At 33.2% G+C, this 19,358-nt stretch overlaps 1 protein-coding gene across 1 annotated transcript; it reads left to right on the top strand.

The window, feature by feature from the left end:
- Nucleotides 1-5,311: 5,311 nt before the first annotated feature.
- LOC129314618 (cytochrome P450 714A1-like) lies at nt 5,312-10,715 on the top strand. The gene is made up of 6 exons (XM_054958098.1): nt 5,312-5,483; nt 7,629-7,964; nt 8,055-8,281; nt 8,612-8,862; nt 8,955-9,375; nt 10,063-10,715. The coding sequence occupies exons 2-6, from the start codon at nt 7,661-7,663 to the stop codon at nt 10,486-10,488; spliced, it is 1,629 nt and encodes a 542-aa protein (XP_054814073.1). The 5' UTR covers nt 5,312-5,483; nt 7,629-7,660; the 3' UTR covers nt 10,489-10,715.
- The last annotated feature ends 8,643 nt before the right edge of the window (nt 10,716-19,358 follow it).

Below are 19,358 nucleotides of genomic sequence, written 5' to 3'. Positions count from 1 at the left end.
TGGACAATGATGTGTCATAAGTTGTCGCACATGTAGTGGGTGATAGGGCACGAGATAGTAGGTGACATGGTGGTTGACAAAGCGTGTTAATGACATGTCACAAGTTGACATCACATATGGCCGGTGATGTGACATAATTATTTTTAAATATAAGCATATTTAGCGAGAGATTAGCGAGGGATTCAGTCCCTAGCTAATTTTAGCAAGGGATTCAATCCCTCGCTAAATCCCTCGCTAATTAGCAAGGAAAAATACAATTCCTCGCTAAATTTAGCGAGCCCTTTTTTAGCTACGAATTTAGCGAGGGACAAAATTCATAACTAAAATATAATTTAGCTACGAAAAATGGCATTTAGCGTGGAATTCATCCCTCGCTAAATTCAATTTTTGTAGTAGTGGAATGGGGCTTGGGTGGCTGGTGATAAACCTGCTAGCATAGGGATTTTTTGTAAAAATAGCAGTGAGTTTTTTTATGGGTGGAGTTTGTAAGAAGATGTCGGCAGGGACACCTTTCATGGTAAAATGTCTTGCTCTAAAGGAAGCTTTTTCTTTATGTCAAAAATTTGTTGGGTACCATGTCTAAAATTGGATTGTAAAATTTTATTTGATATGTTGCGCAAGGAATTGGCTTTGGGCTGTGAATGGCAAAGTGTAAAAGTTTGTGTAGGAGCTGCTATGTTTGAAGAAGGTTCTTGATGATTTTAGTTTCTCTGTAGTTGCTGGTGAGGGTAATAAACTTGCTAACTCTCTTGCAAGTTGTGCTAGGAAGGGGATTTACCATGGTTTGTAAAATTGAATTGGATCGGATGGTTGGATGGTTGAACTAGTGAATCAGTGACCCAATTATATGTCAAGTTCAGTTTATATCTTGAAGTGACACCAAGTGACTTGAATTAACCTGGGTGACTTGAGATTAACCTGCCCAATCCCATAGGTCAGGCGGATTGCCTTTAAAAAACTCAAAAAATAAAAAAAACCTTTTAAATGGCTAAATCATCAGACCCTCTCCTTGTGCTCATACAATTGCTTCTTGGTCTTGCCTCTTGTCCCTCTAATAAGCTCTCGTCTAGTCGTTTGTTGTCTCTAAGCAGTGAGCTCTCTTCGAGCTTTGACTTTCTTGGCTTTCTCAACAGTGTTCTTGTCTAATCTCTATGAGTCTGTGAGTCTTGTCTTCAACCTTTGACAACACCCATGATGAACCTCATCATCTACTAGCCATGAATCGGAAAGAATAGAAGGAGGAAAGAAGAAGATGAAAGTGTGAGGACCAAAGAAAAGGAGATGAGAAGACTAAAAGCAAGGCAAGGATTCACGATGGGATAGAAAAAATTTAAAAAAAAAAGACAGATGATGTAAAATACTTTGATCAAATGAGAGATAGTTTAAAAAATATAATAAAAAATTGTAGATTGATAGCTAGATTTATTGCATACACCACAAGATATATCGATGACCCAATGGATAATGGACATTTGTAAGAAATAAACATTTTAACTTCTTTGGGAAGATAAATAATTTTAGAGCCTACTTTTTTTTGGTCAGCCAGAATAGAGTATTGTATTTTATTTTATATATTCAATTTAAATAATAAATTTACATGTTTTTACCACCAAATATTTATACTCATTTTTAATTGCAAAGTGTTTTTTGCCAAAAATTGCAAAGTTGAAAATGGGAAAAATAAGTGGGAAAAGTGAGAGGAAAAATTAAAATTTTGGATGAATTAATATTAATAATGAGTGAAATGGTTTCAAAAATATTGATATGGATAAATTTTTTAAGAATTAATGTTCTCTTAAAGGTCCAAAAAAAAAGAATTAATGTTCTTTTATTTAAATTATATTATTTTATCATGACTAGTTTAATTCCTGTTTAACCTGTCGATTTGACTTTGGTTGAACCCCCGACCCCGACCCCTGACTTTAGTTGATTTAATGATCGGTCTGGTTTTTAATACTTTGGGATTTACCATGTTGATTGAATGATGGTGCCTCCATCCCCTTTAGCTTGTCTTTTGTTTGTTGATATGAAATTAGCTCAAGGATCTTTTGTTTTTGGTTTTGTATCATGAACAAAATGGGATTAGAGCTTAGGAATATGGATTGGGTTGTGTGAGTTGGCCTGAATAACCAGTTACAAGAATTGGGTTGGGTTAAAAAAAATTAATCCAAATAAAAATGGGTTTTTTCTGGCTAAGATTATATAACTCGTGAATCATATAGGTTAACTCTGATGGATTAGGGTTGACTTGTTTAACTGATATTATTTTAAAAAAATAAAAAAAGGAAAAATTTTTATGGATATAAACTATATTAGGCATGATTTAACTATATCAATTTATATATTTCGTACAAACATTATAAATTAATATTTTGGTATATTTAAAATAAATTATAAAGGAATATCAAATTAAAACTTATTATTTAGATGTATTTTTTTAAAAAAAATTTATAAAAATAAATTAAAAAAATAAATGGGTTGGCGGGTTAGCCTATTTAACCTGCCAACCCTCGAGAGTTGGTTGGGTTGAAATTTTTTTTAACTTATATAAAAATGAGTTAAACCCAATCCAACTCACATTTTTTTCAACTCATATGGATCAGGTTGGCTTACATTCTCACATCTAAAAGGGATTGGCTAATTGTTTCAGTTTTAGTTGCTTTGTTTTTTTTTTTGTTTTCTTTTCTTTAGTGAGTTTGTCTACTAGGTTGCATGTTTTTTTTTTTTGAGTGTTTGTTTTGGCTTCGATTATTGATGTTTGTAATCTTTTTTATTGATTGATAAAATTGACTTTGTTTGAAAAAAAAAAAAAAACACATTTGTGAACGGAAGATAGTGATTTTATTAGGAAAGGAATACTAGGTAAAGCCTTGCCTTAAAAAAATCTAGGATACAAAATCAGGACATATTAAGCAATAAATTAAATTATGGATTTTGGACAAAATTTAAATGATGAAGAATATTTCAGCTGGTGATGTCGAAACCTTCAAATGCACTTGAGATCCAAAAGAGAAGGAGTAGAGACATGAATGAGAATCAATTGCCCGACAATGCTTTTTTTTTTTTTAGTAGTTGTGTTGCTGCATAACTTCACATGATTTTACCTCCCTTAGATCAGACTAACGCATGATTAACCACACCTTTCTTCACATAAATGTCACGAGATAATACCTTCCCTTAACAATAATATCACAAGATAATGTTTATTTTAAATGATTTACGGTTGTCAATCACGACAAATTTATGAGATAATCAAAACTTTTGTGTTGAAGAGATGATGACTTGATTAGATGAAAAATTTGGAACCACGTGTGTGGCCATTTTATTTTTTGTTTTATAAAACTTTTTTCTTTTAGGAAAATTGAATAAAGTTTTAATTTTGAATTTAAATACAAAAGATAATAGTTTAGTATATATTTTTTTAATATTATGGGAATTGTTTTAGTAAGCTATATAAGAAGTTGATAAGTTTTCTAAGATACATTTGGTGATTTCCACTTTTGATCGACCACGACCACCACTTTATTATAGGAAAGTGATGGATGATGAGAAGCTATTACGCTAACTCCAACTTTATTTGTAATATTGTTTTGAGTAATGGATTAATCTTTCATTAACAAAAAAACAATAAAGTTTTCTAAGATAAATTAAATGCCTATAGGAGAGTTTTATTAAAGAAGCGCGTTCCTGCTAAACACATTAGAGGTATCAAGAACATGAATGAAGGAGTGTCAATTAATGTTAAAACAGTAGGAGTTGAGAAAGGGTTGATCAGGAACCTTTTTATAAGAATTGAGCTGAGACCAAGAACTGTCTCGAGGAATTGATTTACCTCAAGAATTATACGAGTTCTTATTTATTTCACTTAGTTTTAAACATCTTGATTGAGAACATTTAAAAGAAAATTTTGAAGTGCATGCTCTTTACAGACAATTTAGTTATAATTGTGAAAGTTAAGAGGAGATGTTAATTCTAAACTATTGTTGTGGAAACAAATCATGAAATTGAAGGGCTTTCACTTGAACAGGATTTAAAGGTAAATATTGAAATGATATAATCTTATAGAAGTACGCACAGATAATATAATAACAATATCTTTACATTTGGAGAGATTTAACCTTGTGATCTTATAAATTATGAGTAAAATTTTTGTTAGCTAGATCAATTTTTATTGATTACTTTCAACACCTTTTATTTTAACAACACGTGAAAAAAAAAATTAATTTCATTGTTTTAAATTTAAAATTTATAGGATCAAAAGCTTTTTAAAGAATAATTTTTTAATAGTTTTACCAATTTTTTTTGAAAATAATTTTTCATATGCCAAAAGTAGGGGTGTTCAGTCCGGACCCGTCCCGATTGGCCCGGTATCGTCCCGATCGTATTGGGACGGGTCTTGTCCCGGCCCGAAAATAATCGGGACGGGACTTTACGGGACGGGACAGGAATGAGGTTCGGGACGGGACGGGACACGGGATTACCATCGGGACGTCCCGTCCCGTCCCGAATATTATATATATTATTTTTTATTTTAAATATATTAATTATATTAATATAATTTATACTTATATCAATTATAATTTTAATACTTACAATTCTTATTTAAAACTAAAGTTTTTTTATATTGATAAATTTAATGGCATGGAGTAAACATGACGATATCTTTCTTTATAATATATTAATTATATTAATATAATTTATTCTTATATATATATCTATTTAATAACTTTTATTTACAATGTATTTTTTGCTTATTTTTAGAAGAGTAATTAGCTTAGTACATCTTCACTAAAGTAGAAGAACAATGATTTGATGTTATGTTTGACTTGTTTATTGTTACTAATCTTATAGTATAAAGATCATTTGTGTTTATTATTATAATGTGTAGTTATGATTAATATGATTTAATAATTGATTTTAAATTATTGTTATTTATGTACTTGTGTTGTTTTGATTTTAAACTTAATAAATTATATGATTTAAAATTTTAATGAATGTTATTATCCAGATTTTTTTCGATATTATTTCATTTATCGGGACGGCGGGACGTCCCGATCTTGTTCCGGTCCCGTCCCGACTCTTAACGGGACGGGACGACTTTCGAGACGGGACGGGACACGGGACCAAAATTCAGTCCCAATCTTTTTCTCGGGACGGGACACGGGACGGGGGTGTCCCGGTCCCGTCCCGTCCCGTGAACACCCCTAGCCAAAAGTTACTCGGGATCGTCAGTCCCCTCCCCCCACCCCCACAAAAAACAAAAAAACAAAAAAACAAAAAAAAATCTAGCAATTGAGAACTCATTCTTCAGTCAAAACCTTCTTCGTCTTCTGCTGGAGTGAACTCTTGTTCTTCTCATTTCAATTTCATCATCATTCTTCTATTTGTTTTTGATTCGTGCTGCCACGCCGCCGTTCTGACCAACATTTTACTCTTTCTTCTACCCTCGTGTTACACGGTTTTGAGCCCACCATTTCCTTCAGGTGCGTCTTGATTCCATCTTCTATTTGTTTTTTTTCCTAGCTCATTGCCTCAAGACTCACACTGTTGCCAACACTGATTCCCATTATCTTCCGCAATATCCGTGGTTCACTTATTGCTGTGGATGAAAGTTCTGAGGCAACCCACATTTTACATTATTATAATGGTTCTTTGTATGAAGCCTACTAATTTATCAAAAATGGTATTCCCCACAAATCCATTTTTGGATGTACTTAAATTAGTCGTACCCCTTTCATTATGATGGAGGGATTAACATGTGCATACTCAAGAAAAGGATAGACCCAACACACCTCAACCTAATGCATAAATTAATCTGTATTTATATTCCATTATCCATCGCTCTGAATGAAACCAAATTTATGTTCCCTAGAGCTGAGATTCTGAAACCAAATTTTGGTCTTTATTCTTGTGTTCTTGGCAACATATTTTTTCTTTTTATATATACAAGCGAGCTGGTTTTTTTCTCAATGCTATAGTTGCTAGTTGTGATAGGTACCCCAATTTATTTGTTTTAATGATGTTGATTGGTGTAAAATTATGTTACTTTTTTTTTTTGAATTAGTGTCTGTCCTCAAGTTGAAGTAATTTTTCTAGTTTGACTAAGTGCTTCTCTGTTGAATCTCTTCCACCATTTGCTGCATTACTTTTTTTCTCTGTTGACTAAGTGTTGGATTAGTATCCCTTTGGGTTGCTGGACAAAATAATGCTTTTTTTTTTTAAAAAAACTTATATGGTCAAAGTATAAAAGAAATTTGGAAAAAGATGCATGACTGATTAGTGCCTTGAAAGATGCAAAGATTTTTCTCAATAAGTTATTTTCCTAACTGTGTGGAAAGTATAAGACCGAACTTCCTACCAAGTCTAGATTTTTAACAAATTAAACTAAGGAATTTATTCTACAAAATAACAGTGAAATTGATGATGACGTTACACATTGGATACAAGCGGGGTGGATGCAATGGAGAAATGAATCATGTATTCCTTGTGATCCCAAGGTCCCCGAGAAACTTAAAGAAAAATTTTATAGAACTGCGATAAAGGAAGCAACGCTATTTGGTGGTGAATGTTGGGCTGGGGGTTGCAGAGACTTGAGATGGATATGTGGTCATACAATGAAGGATAAGATACATAATGACCATAGAAGACAAGTTGGTGTGCCATCTATTAAGGTGAATATGGTAAAAAATCATTAAGATGACTTGATCAAGTGTAAAGAAGGCTTGTGGTGGAGGAACCAATTAGGAGGGGTGAGCAAATAAATTTTAGCACTACAAAGAGACGTAGAGGAAGACTTAGAACGATACCTTTTTTTTTTTTTTGACCAATGGCCAAGAAGGACACTTATATAGAAGTCATTAATTGATATCTCTCTGTTAATGGTTTATCAGAATAATTGTTATCAGACAAAGTATAATGGCACTGTGTAATCAATAATCCTTACAGTTAATTCCATTTAGTTGGGTAAGGTTTTCGGTGTTGTCGTTAACTAGCTTATATATTAGGACTGAATGGAATATATTTTTTATTGGCTCTATTTATTGGCCTCCAATAGTTAAATGCTGATGCAATAATTACATTGTATCTAACATGATGTACATTCTTCAGAGTCAAAGATCCATCCGTGTATTTGGTACGCATGAATGTTCCAATACTTTAATAACTTAGATTCATGAATATGGGAGGGCATAAGATAGAATGATTCATAAAAGTAATGATTAGGTTTTTTGAATCTTAAGAGGTCATGAACATCCACAAAATATGATAATATTCATAACAAACAGAGATTAAAAATTGTATATTGTCCAAAAGAAAAATAAAAGGAAAAATTTGAGAAAGTAAAAAGGAGGATGTTGAGCTTCAGTGACATATAAATGGTAAATTATATATTAAATGCATGAATCGTTCTAAGTGCATGAATGCTATAATTAAGTACATGAACATCATTCTAGTCATTCTAGTTACATCCATGACATTGCTTTGAGGGAACGTAAGTATCCATTAATATCTCCATAATCATATTATTTATAACAATAAATATTTTAATTTTAAAACCCAATTTATTAGTGTCACACACGCATATGAATGCATGGTGAGAGCCAAGCTATTTTAAGAGCAATATCTTGCAGTGCTTTGGCACAACTGTAGGAGAGAGGGCGAGATGGAAGGAGGTGGATGGGCATGGCAATGGTCGATGAAGGAGATGGGTTGGTCGGTGGCAGCCATTGTTGTGAGCTTCATGGCAATGATAATATGTGAGAAGCTGTTGTTGAAGCCTATAAGAATCAGATCAATTCTGGAGAAGCAAGGCATCACAGGACCAACACCTTCTTTCCCTTCAGGCAACCTCTCTGAGATTAAACACATTCAATCACAATTCTCCTATCTCTCCTCTTCCTCACAATTATCTGAACAATGGTTTCACTCTCTCTACCCATTTATCCAACGTTGGAGTAAACAATATGGTGAGTGTCTGTCTTTCTTTCTGTCTGTGTTGGATCTCTAAATGTCTCAATATCTCATTAAGTTAATATGAATATAACTATGATGATCAGGTGCAACATTCATGTACAGCACTGGACATAAACAACATCTACATGCGGGAGATCCTAAACTGCTCAAAGAGCTAAATTGGATGAAGACATGGGATCTTGGTAAGCCTACCCAACTTGGCAGGCATTTAAAGCCAATGTTAGGTTCTGGCATTCTCACAGCCAATGGACCCCACTGGTCTTTTCAAAGGAATCTTATTGCTCCTCAGTTTCACCTCTCCAAGATTCAGGTAATATATATTTATATATATTAATTTCTACTTCCACTCATTCTACACTATCTATTGTTTTTTTTTTTTTTTTTAACATGTGCACCCGATATCTAGAGTCCTTCGGACCCCAACTAATTTGGATCAAGTCAATAAGTTAGGTGACAAGGGTGGTAAGCTTTTGTAATGAATATTTAACGTAGCTACATACCTAGAACTCAAACTTGAGCCTTTTGGTTAAGCAAACATAACCCCTAAATCGGTTGAGTAATGCACTCATTGGTATGCTGTTTGTTATTTTATATAACGAAGCAATACTTTATATAATAGTTATTGCTGTGGAATTTACAGAACATGGTGTGTTTTATGGAGGAATCTACAATGGAAATAATGAGGAAATGGGAAAGGATTATAGGAGAAAGTGGAGGGAAAATGGCAGAGATTATGATTGACAATGATATGAAGGAACTCACTGGTGATATCATTTCTAAGGTTTGTTTTGGTGGGTCTTATTCTTTGGGCAATCAAATATTTGCCAAACTAAAAGCCTTGCAAAATGCTCTTGCTAATCCTGGCGTTCTCATAGGATTTTTACACCCCAGGTTTCATTCATGGATTCTGTCCTTTTGTTTTTCTATTCCATCACCTCAATAGCCACACACACACACATAACAATCTTGCATTTTGTGCCCAGAATTCTTCCCACCAAGAAAAACAAAGAGGCATGGAGGTTGGAGAAAGAGATAAAAGAGCTGATTCTTAAAGTTGTTCATCATCACAAGTTGCAAAACAAAAGCCTCGTAGATCAGAACCAAAAGGACCTCCTTCAGATAATTCTTGAGAATACAGATGATGAGGCTGAGAATAGCCGTGGTGCATGGGGAACACTGAAGAAGCTCAAGCATAAATGGAAAACCCAAAATCTGATTATGGATATCTGCAAAAACATCTATTTTGCAGGCTCTGACACCACTGCTATTTTACTCACTTGGACACTTATTCAGCTCTCCTTGCACCCTCAATGGCAAGATCGTCTTCGAGCTGAGATTTTCGAAACCTTCCCTGACAGATCGTTTGGCTTTAATGACATGGACAATCTTCGAAAGATGAAACAAGTTAGTATATCCTAAGCCTAGTTGAAACACTTGTATTGCATTCCCATCTAATCACTTAACATTTTTTAATATCGCCTTAGGGTGCAGTATCAAGAGTTAGTGTCCAAGTTTAAGTGGACTTGAGTTGATGACACATCAAATAAAAGTTGGGCCTAATAATTAATGCATGATAGGATTAAAGGGCCTTAAACTGTGGGTTTAGGAGTGTCTAGGATTTTAAATTTATTTTTCATGCAATGTTTTTCTTCAACATTTACAAACGTTGCAATGTCACCCCCTAACTTTTAGTTGATTAAAATATTACAGAAAAAACCTCAAAAATTACAGAGAAGAAAGAATCCAAAAAATTGTAAGTTAACTTTTGCTAAAGGTAGGGGGTGACATTGCAACATTTTTAAATGTTGAAGGGGAACATTACATCAAAAATAAATTTAGGGTCCTAAACATTTTTTAACCGATAGTTTAAAGATAAGATTACCATTTAACCCTCTATAATAAATGAAAGGACCTATAACTTCAAATCTTGAGGTTTTAAATTAAGATGTGATGCTCTACACTATTCTCCTCCCACTATCCCCCCTCCCCCAAAAAAAAAAAACCCGGGAGTCAATCCCCATTCCTAACATTAAGTATTGACTCTGATTGTGATTGTGACTGATTCCACAATATGATATTGTTTTGTGGTAGCTGTCAATGGTGATCCAAGAAAGTCTGCGATTGTATGGGCCAGGAATAAGAGTTTCAAGGGAGGCTCTTAAAGAGGTGAAGATCGGGGACATAGTGGTGCCGAAAGGAACCCACGTTTGGGTGTTCATAACTGCGATACATAGAGACAAAGAGATCTGGGGAGAAGATGCTGATAAGTTCAAGCCAGAGAGGTTTCAGAGGGGTGTTTCAGAGGCTTGTAATAATCCACATGCATACCTTCCATTTGGACTTGGAAATCGAATATGTCTAGGCCAGAAGTTCGCCATTATAGAAGCCAAGATCGCTCTTATTCATCTTCTGGCAAATTTCTCCTTCGCTCTTTCCCCTAACTATCGTCACTGTCCTTGCTTCAATTTAGTCCTGCTTCCCAAATATGGAGCGCCCCTTATGGTTACCAAGCTCTAGTAAGTATTGTGATGTACATTGTTAGTTATAAGAATGATAATCACATATATCCTCACCCAATCTAGCTAGCTCTATTGTGTAATATGATGCCATAGCTTTAATTTCTCAGTTCTTATTTTCTCTTCAAATCCTCAAGCCTCTCAATGCACTTTAATGTAAGTGACTTCGGTAAGGCCCCGTTTGGTTGACAAAATAAAATTAAAGGAAACTATTGTAAAATAAAGCAAGTAAAGCAATAGAGACAGTAGAAGGATGCGTATATATTGTAATATCTCATTTCAAATAACATACTATCTATTTATAGGCATAGCTTTACATATCAAATAACTCCTCATGTTAAATAACAAATAGTGGATAATAAAGGTCATGAATGTGATTGTAATCAATAAATTTCATGAATAGTGAAATGGTGGGAGTTATTTGAGCAAAGACGGAGAACTTGGGGAAAATGGTCATTCACAAACTCTTTATTTTATTTTTTTTTATAAATAATTTACGACCTCCGTGGGATATATGAGGTAACCCTCTTTCTTAAAACTTAAATATTTGGTCACAGTTCCCAGGTTCAATGGGAGGAAATTTGAGTGATCAAAAGGCCCTCTAACTTTCATCAAATTTTCAGACCATGTCCAAACCAGATCTGCCTCTATGTCTTCCCTTTCGCCTACACCCATGCCCGGTGAAATTAAGCTTAAAGGCTGTATGTGCATGCATGGTGTTGTTGATGACAGCAGTTGTACTTGTGCCATCGATTGGACCAAAAGCATCAGCAACGCCACTAGCAAGTGTTATGAGACCATTACACTCTCACTAAAAAACTAATTTAATAAAGTGTGCAGCACACTCACTTATATATTTAGACTCTTTCCAAATCCTTTTGATATAAGATATAACAAGGTGGCTCCATTCATCCAGTGGTACTTGGTTGAACTTGTTGAAGAAGTTGCATGGATTCTTGAGTCCAAGTCTTGAAATATATAATCACATTAAATAAATATGCTAAAACATCTTAAGGTATCTATAAGGCCATTGTTAATAACAATGGTCCTATACAATGAGATTTGGATTAGTTTTGGTGGGAGAAGATAATACCCCGAGTTTCCTAGGATAGTGAGGCATGGAATAATTTTTTTTTAAAATTTGATGTAAAAATATTCATTTTATGACAATGGTATTAAGGTTTTTGTGCATTTTAAAACTTCTACTCCATTATTTCCATTCCATTAAAAACTCTTATAAAATATTTTCCCAATTAACCATGTTTTGAACCACAAGGAAAGTAATAATTTTTTTATTGAAAAATGTTTTATTTTGTAAAAAAGATGAAAATAAATACAAAATCTCAAAAATTCGCTCATGATGAAAGGTATGAGAAGCTACATTTAGATTTTAGAGTTTTATCTCTGACCGATCTCCAGGTCTGCGGAAAAGGGGATCAACTTCTCAAAACAATTAGGAAAAATAAAAAAAATCACTGAATTCATCATTTTCATGAACTATAGAATTTTCGAAGTATCAAATTCAATTTCCTATCCACCTTTAAACAGGAAAAAAGAAGCCAATAAACTCTACATGTGACTGCAAGGAATAAACCAATATTAGCAAGAACAAATCTAAAGATAACTAACCATATCATGAACATAATGTTTAGAATGTGAGTAAATTAACCAATAAAGGTTGATCTAGTTGGTAAGGATTTAACCTATAATCTATAAGGTTGTAAGATCAAATCACACTGTCGATGTGATGATCTCGTTAGTGACCATTTGTAAGCACTCATTAAAAACAATGTGAGTAAATCAAGGTGAGCAGTTGAATACATATCTATCAAATTATGGATTTTGGACAAAATTTAAATGAAGAATATTTCAGCTGATGATGACGTTAAATGCTTCAAATGCTTTTGAGATCCAAAGGAGAAGAGGTTGATATGAATGACAATCAATTACCTGACAATGCCACATTTTATAGTTGCATTGCTAATGTAGCTTCACATGATTATGCCTACCTTAGATAAGAGGTGATTAATCACACTTTCCTTAACATGAATGTCACGACATAGCACCTTCCTTCAACAAGAATATCATAAAATAACGCTTACTTTAAATGATTTATGGTTGTTAGGTAGCCGAATTTGTGAGATAACTAAAACTTTTGAACTGAAAAGGATGGCAACTTGATTAGATGGAAATTTTCAAATCACATGTGTGACCATTTTATTTTATGTTTATAAGACTGTTTTCACGAAAATTGAATAAAGCTAGTTTTAATTTTGAAAATTAAATACAAAACCTAAAAGTGTAAAGAAGGCTGGTCTTGGAGAACGAATTTGGAGGTGTGAGCAAAAAGATTTTAGTCCTTCAAAGAGATGTAGAGGGAGACTAAAAGAATTCTTTTTCTTTTAGCCAATGACTAAAGTTGAAAAAATGAGTTGAATCACCGGGGTAAACCCATATAAACCTGTTTAAATGGTGGGCTAAGTTTGTGATTTAGATATGTTAATACTTAATTGAGGTTAAACAAACCATCCTTAACAGGTTTAAACATAAATGAGTTGACCTTTTATGGCCAAGAGCTTGCCCATTTACCCATTTATATAATTTTTAATAAAATAATTTTATTAATACTTAAAAAATAAGGAGGGAGGAAATCCAAAAAAAAAATGTTTAAAAAAGAAAACCCTAACCTAAATAAAAAAGAAAATTGATATTTTATCACTAAAGAGTCAATTCAAAGTGAAGCACAATTAAATATTCTTGATATTAAAGATAATAATGATAGTGATAATCATGATAATGCTGCTAATGTTATGGTAAGATATTTAGAGAAGCATTGTTTAGTTTGTTTAGTTTTGTTTGGTTTGGTTATATTTTTTTTTAATTGTTCATAAGTATCTTCTTATTGAATGCAATTTTATTCGAGAAATGATCAAGCATTAAATATAGGCATATCTCCAACAAGAATTTAAATCTTGGTTTGCCACACTGTGAGAGATTAGCCCCTTTCATTGAACCTAATTGGAAGTAAAAATGGGCCAAACCCCTATTAGGGGCTTACGGCCTGGTCTGCTGAATCTATTTTTACAAGACTTAGGTTATAAGTCTAACAGGTCGGTTTATTTACATATATATTATTATATAATATATATATATATATATATATCAGTTTCACCATTTAATTTTCAATCAATATATTCTTTTTTATTTCTAGTTATGTTTTCACTCAAATTAAACTCATATATTAATTTAATGTTATTACTTTATTATTATATTATACAATTAGTAAGTCATCTTAATAATTATAGATTAGAATTGATAAATTATGTTATATAAATATAGACTTTAATAGTTTTAAAACAAATCTAAGATGTTTAAAATTAATATGTAAGTCTATTTAAAAAGCTTACTTTTACGTAGGCTATTAACACTACTACAAAATGCTCCTTTACTTGATGGTTATTTTAAAAATTATTTGACAGTTTTTAACCGTCAAGTAATGAGGCGCCATATATTTATTTGATGGTTAAAAACCGTCAAATATTTTAGAGATTACTTGACGGTTATTTCAAAATAACCATCAAATAATCACTTAACATTTGCATATACTGCAGCAATATACTTGACGGTTATTTTAAATAACCGCCAAGTATTTAGTAATATTTGACGGTTATTTTGTAACAAGCGTCAAATATACTTTCGCAAATTCTGTGTGCCAAATACTTGATGGTTATTTCATAATAATCGTCAAGTATTCGTACATACTTGACGGTTATTTTGAAGTAACCGTCAAGTAAACTTATACTTGACATTTCTTTCTAAATAACCGTCAAGTATTTATGATGTGTTTTTTAAAAGCTGGGGGCTGCTTAAACAAATACAAAGCAATCAAATATGTATACCAGCCAGCCAACAATAAAAAATAATTGAATCATTATTTATATTGAAATTACAATCTAAATATCTTTAATTTATCTTATATCTACCTATACTCTAAACCCGATGCCATAAAAAAATCTATAACTTTACCTACTTTACAAGTTTAAATTTCAAAATTAATTGGCCTCAGACATAAAATTGACCAAAAAAATAAATGTGTACACCAAAACTAATTAGGCCTAACTACTGCTGCTATCCACATGTTAAACACAGCCTGAGCTACTTCTTCAAGGGTTTCCTCTATATGTGCAGCTGCATACTGAATACAGTAGGCATCCTCGAAGTACTGTATGCAAAGAGTTACAACAAATTCAAGTTAATAGCTATCTAACAAAAGTTGTTAAAATTTATAATTTAAGTATCATTATATTTAATATATATCTTGTTAGGTAATGTGGTAGGGGCATGAGTGATAATGTCCTTCAAGAATCTCATCAAGCAATAGCCACAGTCATTGCTCTGATCTGGCTGGAGTGGACACTGTGCAAAAAAAATTACATATCAATAAAATAATAGTTAAAAGGCCACGGTTTGTTAATTAAAAACTCAGTCCATTAGGTTTACTTTAACTATGACCCATGTCTCATAAGAGTCCAATACCCTTAAGCTAGGGGACAAGGTCTTGTTGGTCGCAGTTCGATACAAGACCACAGCTCTAAGAAGGAAATAAAGAATAAATGTTAAAAATTCAATATATATGGATATTAAAATAACAATTAATAAAAATTCAACTTACTTATTAAAAAGTTCTACCATATCTGGCCTATTGCTTGGTTCTCCATTAAGAGGATCAAGATACCAAATTTTTGAAGCAACAGGGTTAACCATAATAAGCATCCAGTGCCCCCTAATAAGAAATAACAAGTGTTATCAAATAAGTAAATATAAAAAATATTTACTTGTACCAAAAGTAGCTAGAAAGTGGCTTACCCTTGACAGTAAGGAGCAAGAAATAAAGTATCATTGCTTGCTCCCCTATCCTTAAATTGATTTGAAAGCTGCTTTGCTTGATCTTCAAGAGCTTCCTTTGTAATTCCATTATAGGCAGAGACATTGTGGGGATTAATCAGCTTAAATCTCGACTCAAGGCCGCCAGGAATCACAAATGAGGTATAAAGGTGGCTTAAGTAAAAAAATAACCAGGTTAATACACACACGTGCACACACACATACATATAATTTAAGTAATTAACTGAGCATTATCGAAGAAATACCTCATGTAGAAGCTTATCAGACTAGTACTGGCCATTTCGTGCTTGAGAATTTCATTCAAAATTTCATCCCGAACAACTTCAAACAAGCCCGGTCTTCCATATAGCCCATCATCAAAACTAATGATATCCCCAATCGCAACTTGACGAGCCATCCTCGTAGCCATCACATATGTCTCAAGAGAGGCACGGTATTTGTATTTTACAGTTGGCACCGGTGCTGCTGGATATTGCAAAACTGTGGCTGACTCTTTGGTATGGCCTGACTTACCTTTTAGCTTGCTTTTCCCTTTCAGCTGCACAACAAAAAAGTTAGATATTTATAATTATATTATAAAATTATAAATAACTATTTAAACCGTACCTTTTTCTTTAGAGGCAATGGGTCCTTTGCCAGCTTTGGTGTTACCACTATTACAAGGTGGCTAGGCCATGCAACGAAGCTCCCTATTGCTTCCCCTACCGTCTGTGCCTCATCAGTAGGAACAGGCAATGGATAGTTGGGGTCGATGGTAACAAGTAGAGAAACTCTAACACAGTTGGGCGAGGGGGGATGATTATGGATTATGTCCCCGAGAATGTTGTACACACGCCCTGTTGCAACCACTTTACGGTCAGGAGTGTCTGCTAAACAATTGCAATCGTTCTCGCCTTAATTAAACAAACAATGACAATCAGTTTCTAAAATAAAAATAATTAGACAAATTCATAAGGTAAAACATATTACCTCAGGTAGTTTTTCTGAGGGGACTGTGCAGCCATCTTTCTGACTAGGGCTAATCTCATCCAAAGTCCTCCCAAGGACTTGCCCTTTCAACAACATGTCAATTAATGCTGCCTGAGCTAGTAGTTGCTGCTTCATAACGGCTTGCTCTTCTCTCAGCTCTTGGACCTCAAACGAAGAAGCTGATGTTCGCTTTTTTATCTTGCCAAAATATTGCTTCTTTGTGACTCCGAAAGCCAACACCCCTGACACGACCAGGGTGGTCAGCAGTTCCCAACGCCCTAGCCAAGATATGCTCATCCTCAGGAAGGTTGCCCTGTGAGACTTCCTGAGAGATGGAATCCTGTGTAGAGTAAATATGTTTAGTTTGGATATTCATAATTAATTATTAAGTAGTAGATAAATATAATACTTACAATCTTTTCAGTAACCTCCTTCACGTGGGGGTTGTCAATAATTCTTTCTTTATTAGTGCGTGCCAATGCCAAGAGCTTATGGCGGGATATGGTAACCTCTGATCCCTCCTCCTCTAATTGTTTCTGCTCAATGCCTGCATACCCCAACCTCCTTGCTCTATAAGGATATTCGTTCTTCGCTACTCTCTCCTTATTTTTTGTACTTAATTCCTTGACGAGTTAATAACAAAAATTTTTGTTAGTACATACACATATAATCAATAAATAACACTAAACTTGAAATTTAAGAAACATTAATACCTTGAATTCCTTCTCACGCCGTGAGGCAACAAAAGCATCCCAATCCTCTTATTTTACCAAAGGCTGTAATAAGGGAGGAACTTGAGCTACAAATTCAACATCAGGATCTTTCAAATATTTCTGTGTGATAAAATATCTGAAAGACCGTAGTGCCCTCCCAGCTTTTTGTAGGACAAAATCTTGCCTACTCTCATCAATGTCAAATCCTGACTACAAAATAAAATAAACAACATATCAGATACATTAATTTTAAAAATAGTTTATACCAAAATATACTTAGTAAAATGTAACTTACTGCTACAGTATCCCAAATAAGAGCCTTCGTGGCCTCATCTACTTTGTGCCATGATTTTATTGTGATAGGCACAGTAGTCTTTACCACCACCTCAATATAACTTATGAATTTTGAGGATTTAATTGCTTGCCCTTTCTTGTTCCATTGCACATCAATTTTTTTTCCTGCAGCTCTTGTTTTTGTCACCTCTTCCATTATCGTTAGGCCTTGTTGAATGTTATTGTACTCCTGCTCTAGCTTTTTCTGTGTACTCGGAACCTCAGTCGAATTTGTAGCTAGAATTGATGGAGGGGTATCAACAGATTCGCTATCAGAAGCCATTTATCTGTAAAGGAAGACAATTAAATCAAACATTAAATAACTTAAACAAAATTCACATAATTAATTCAAACATTAATCAACTTAAATAAAAAGAACACAATTAATCAACTTAAACAAAATGCACACAATTAATTCAAACATTAATTAACTTAAATAAAAAGAACACAATTAATCAACTTAAACAAAAAGTTTTATCATTCAAGTTCTCATATAACTTAATTATACTCAATCAAGTTACCCAACAATAATTGATATAAAAATTTTATCCCAACAATCTATTTTGTCCTATAAATTCAATATAACTCAATCATATCTAATCAAGTTATCCAACAACAAAATTAATCACCATCATCACAACAAGGGAAGCAAATTTTCAACAAATTCATAAATTAACCAACAGTAAATTAATTTTCATATAATCTTAAATTTAATTTCAGAACTAACAAAGAACTGAAAATAAAAGCCTATATACATTCAATCACAAATCGTAGTTCTAATGAACAAAAAATTTATATTCCAATTGCTAATTCCAATCAACTCTCTAATTACAATCAATTGACAACAATATCACAAGGAAGAAGGATAGGCCAACTTACTTAAGAGAAGTAGAGCACGAGGACGAAGAAGAAGAGCAGGGGAAGGAGGAAAGAAGACAACTCGCATTTTGCACTGTTGAGAAGCAAGTAGGGGAATTTGAAGTTAGATTTATCCTAAACACTAAACCTAAAAATGAATTAAACAGATGAAGAAGAAATTAAATTCACATATGGAAGATGGAGAATGAACCCAAAACGCTTGAAATGAAGACTTGGATGAACGAACAACCTACAAACCCCAAAAAATGGAACCCACGAGCAAAACCCAAGAAGAATCGAGTCTAAATTTGTGTTTTTGGGCAGTTTTAGTGACGGAAAATGATTTTCGAGCACTCTGGGTGTATTTTCAAAAACGTTCGAGTTGCAGAAATGTGAAAATGAAAAGTTCTGGAGCGTAAATTTAAAAGGCAATACTTGACGGTTATTTCATAATAACCGTCAAGTATTCATTATTTGACGCTTGTTATTAAATAACCGTCAAATAAAACTCAGACATACTTGACGGTTATCAATAAACAAGCGTCAAATAATTAATTTTTTTTATTTTTCCTTTTAAACCATATATTTGACACTTTTTTATAAATAACCGTCAAAAAGACAATACTTGACGATTATTTCATAATAACCGTCAAGTATATATTACTTGACGCTTGTTATTAAACAACCGTCAAATAAAATGCAGACATACTTGACGGTTATTAGTAAACAAGCGTCAAGTAATTAACTTTTTTTATTTTTCCTTTTGAACCATATATTTGACGCTTTTTTACAAATAACCATCAAGTCCTCCGAAATATACTTGACGGTTATTGTAAAACAAGCGTCAAATATATTTATAAAAAAAATCAAATTTAGAATGCATATATATTTGACGGTTATGCTAATATAACCGTCAAATATATACTAAATACTTGATGGTTGTTTTGAAACAACCGTCAAGTATTTAGTGCCTTTTTTATTTGTCATTTTTCACTTATAACCGTCAAATATAAGCCGTCATATTTAACTTATTCTGTTGTAGTGTAAATAGATTTTCAAGTTCGGCCACATTTTAAATAGGCTTATACTTGAG

The sequence above is a fragment of the Prosopis cineraria genome, unplaced genomic scaffold, assembly GCF_029017545.1.
Source record: "Prosopis cineraria cultivar Desert tree isolate PC_DT_omini unplaced genomic scaffold, ASM2901754v1 PC6, whole genome shotgun sequence".
Taxonomy (NCBI): domain Eukaryota; kingdom Viridiplantae; phylum Streptophyta; class Magnoliopsida; order Fabales; family Fabaceae; genus Prosopis; species Prosopis cineraria.
This window is presented reverse-complemented; position numbering and strand designations above follow the sequence as displayed.

Excerpts from the sequence above, each read along its gene's own strand:
- LOC129314618 (XM_054958098.1), top strand. The coding sequence starts at position 7,661 with ATGGAAGGAGGTGGATGGGCATGGCAATGGTCGATGAAGGAGATGGGT. Across the intron at positions 7,965-8,054 it reads ACGTTGGAGTAAACAATATG|GTGCAACATTCATGTACAGC; the intron begins GTGAGTGTCTGT and ends TATGATGATCAG. Across the intron at positions 8,282-8,611 it reads TTCACCTCTCCAAGATTCAG|AACATGGTGTGTTTTATGGA; the intron begins GTAATATATATT and ends TGGAATTTACAG.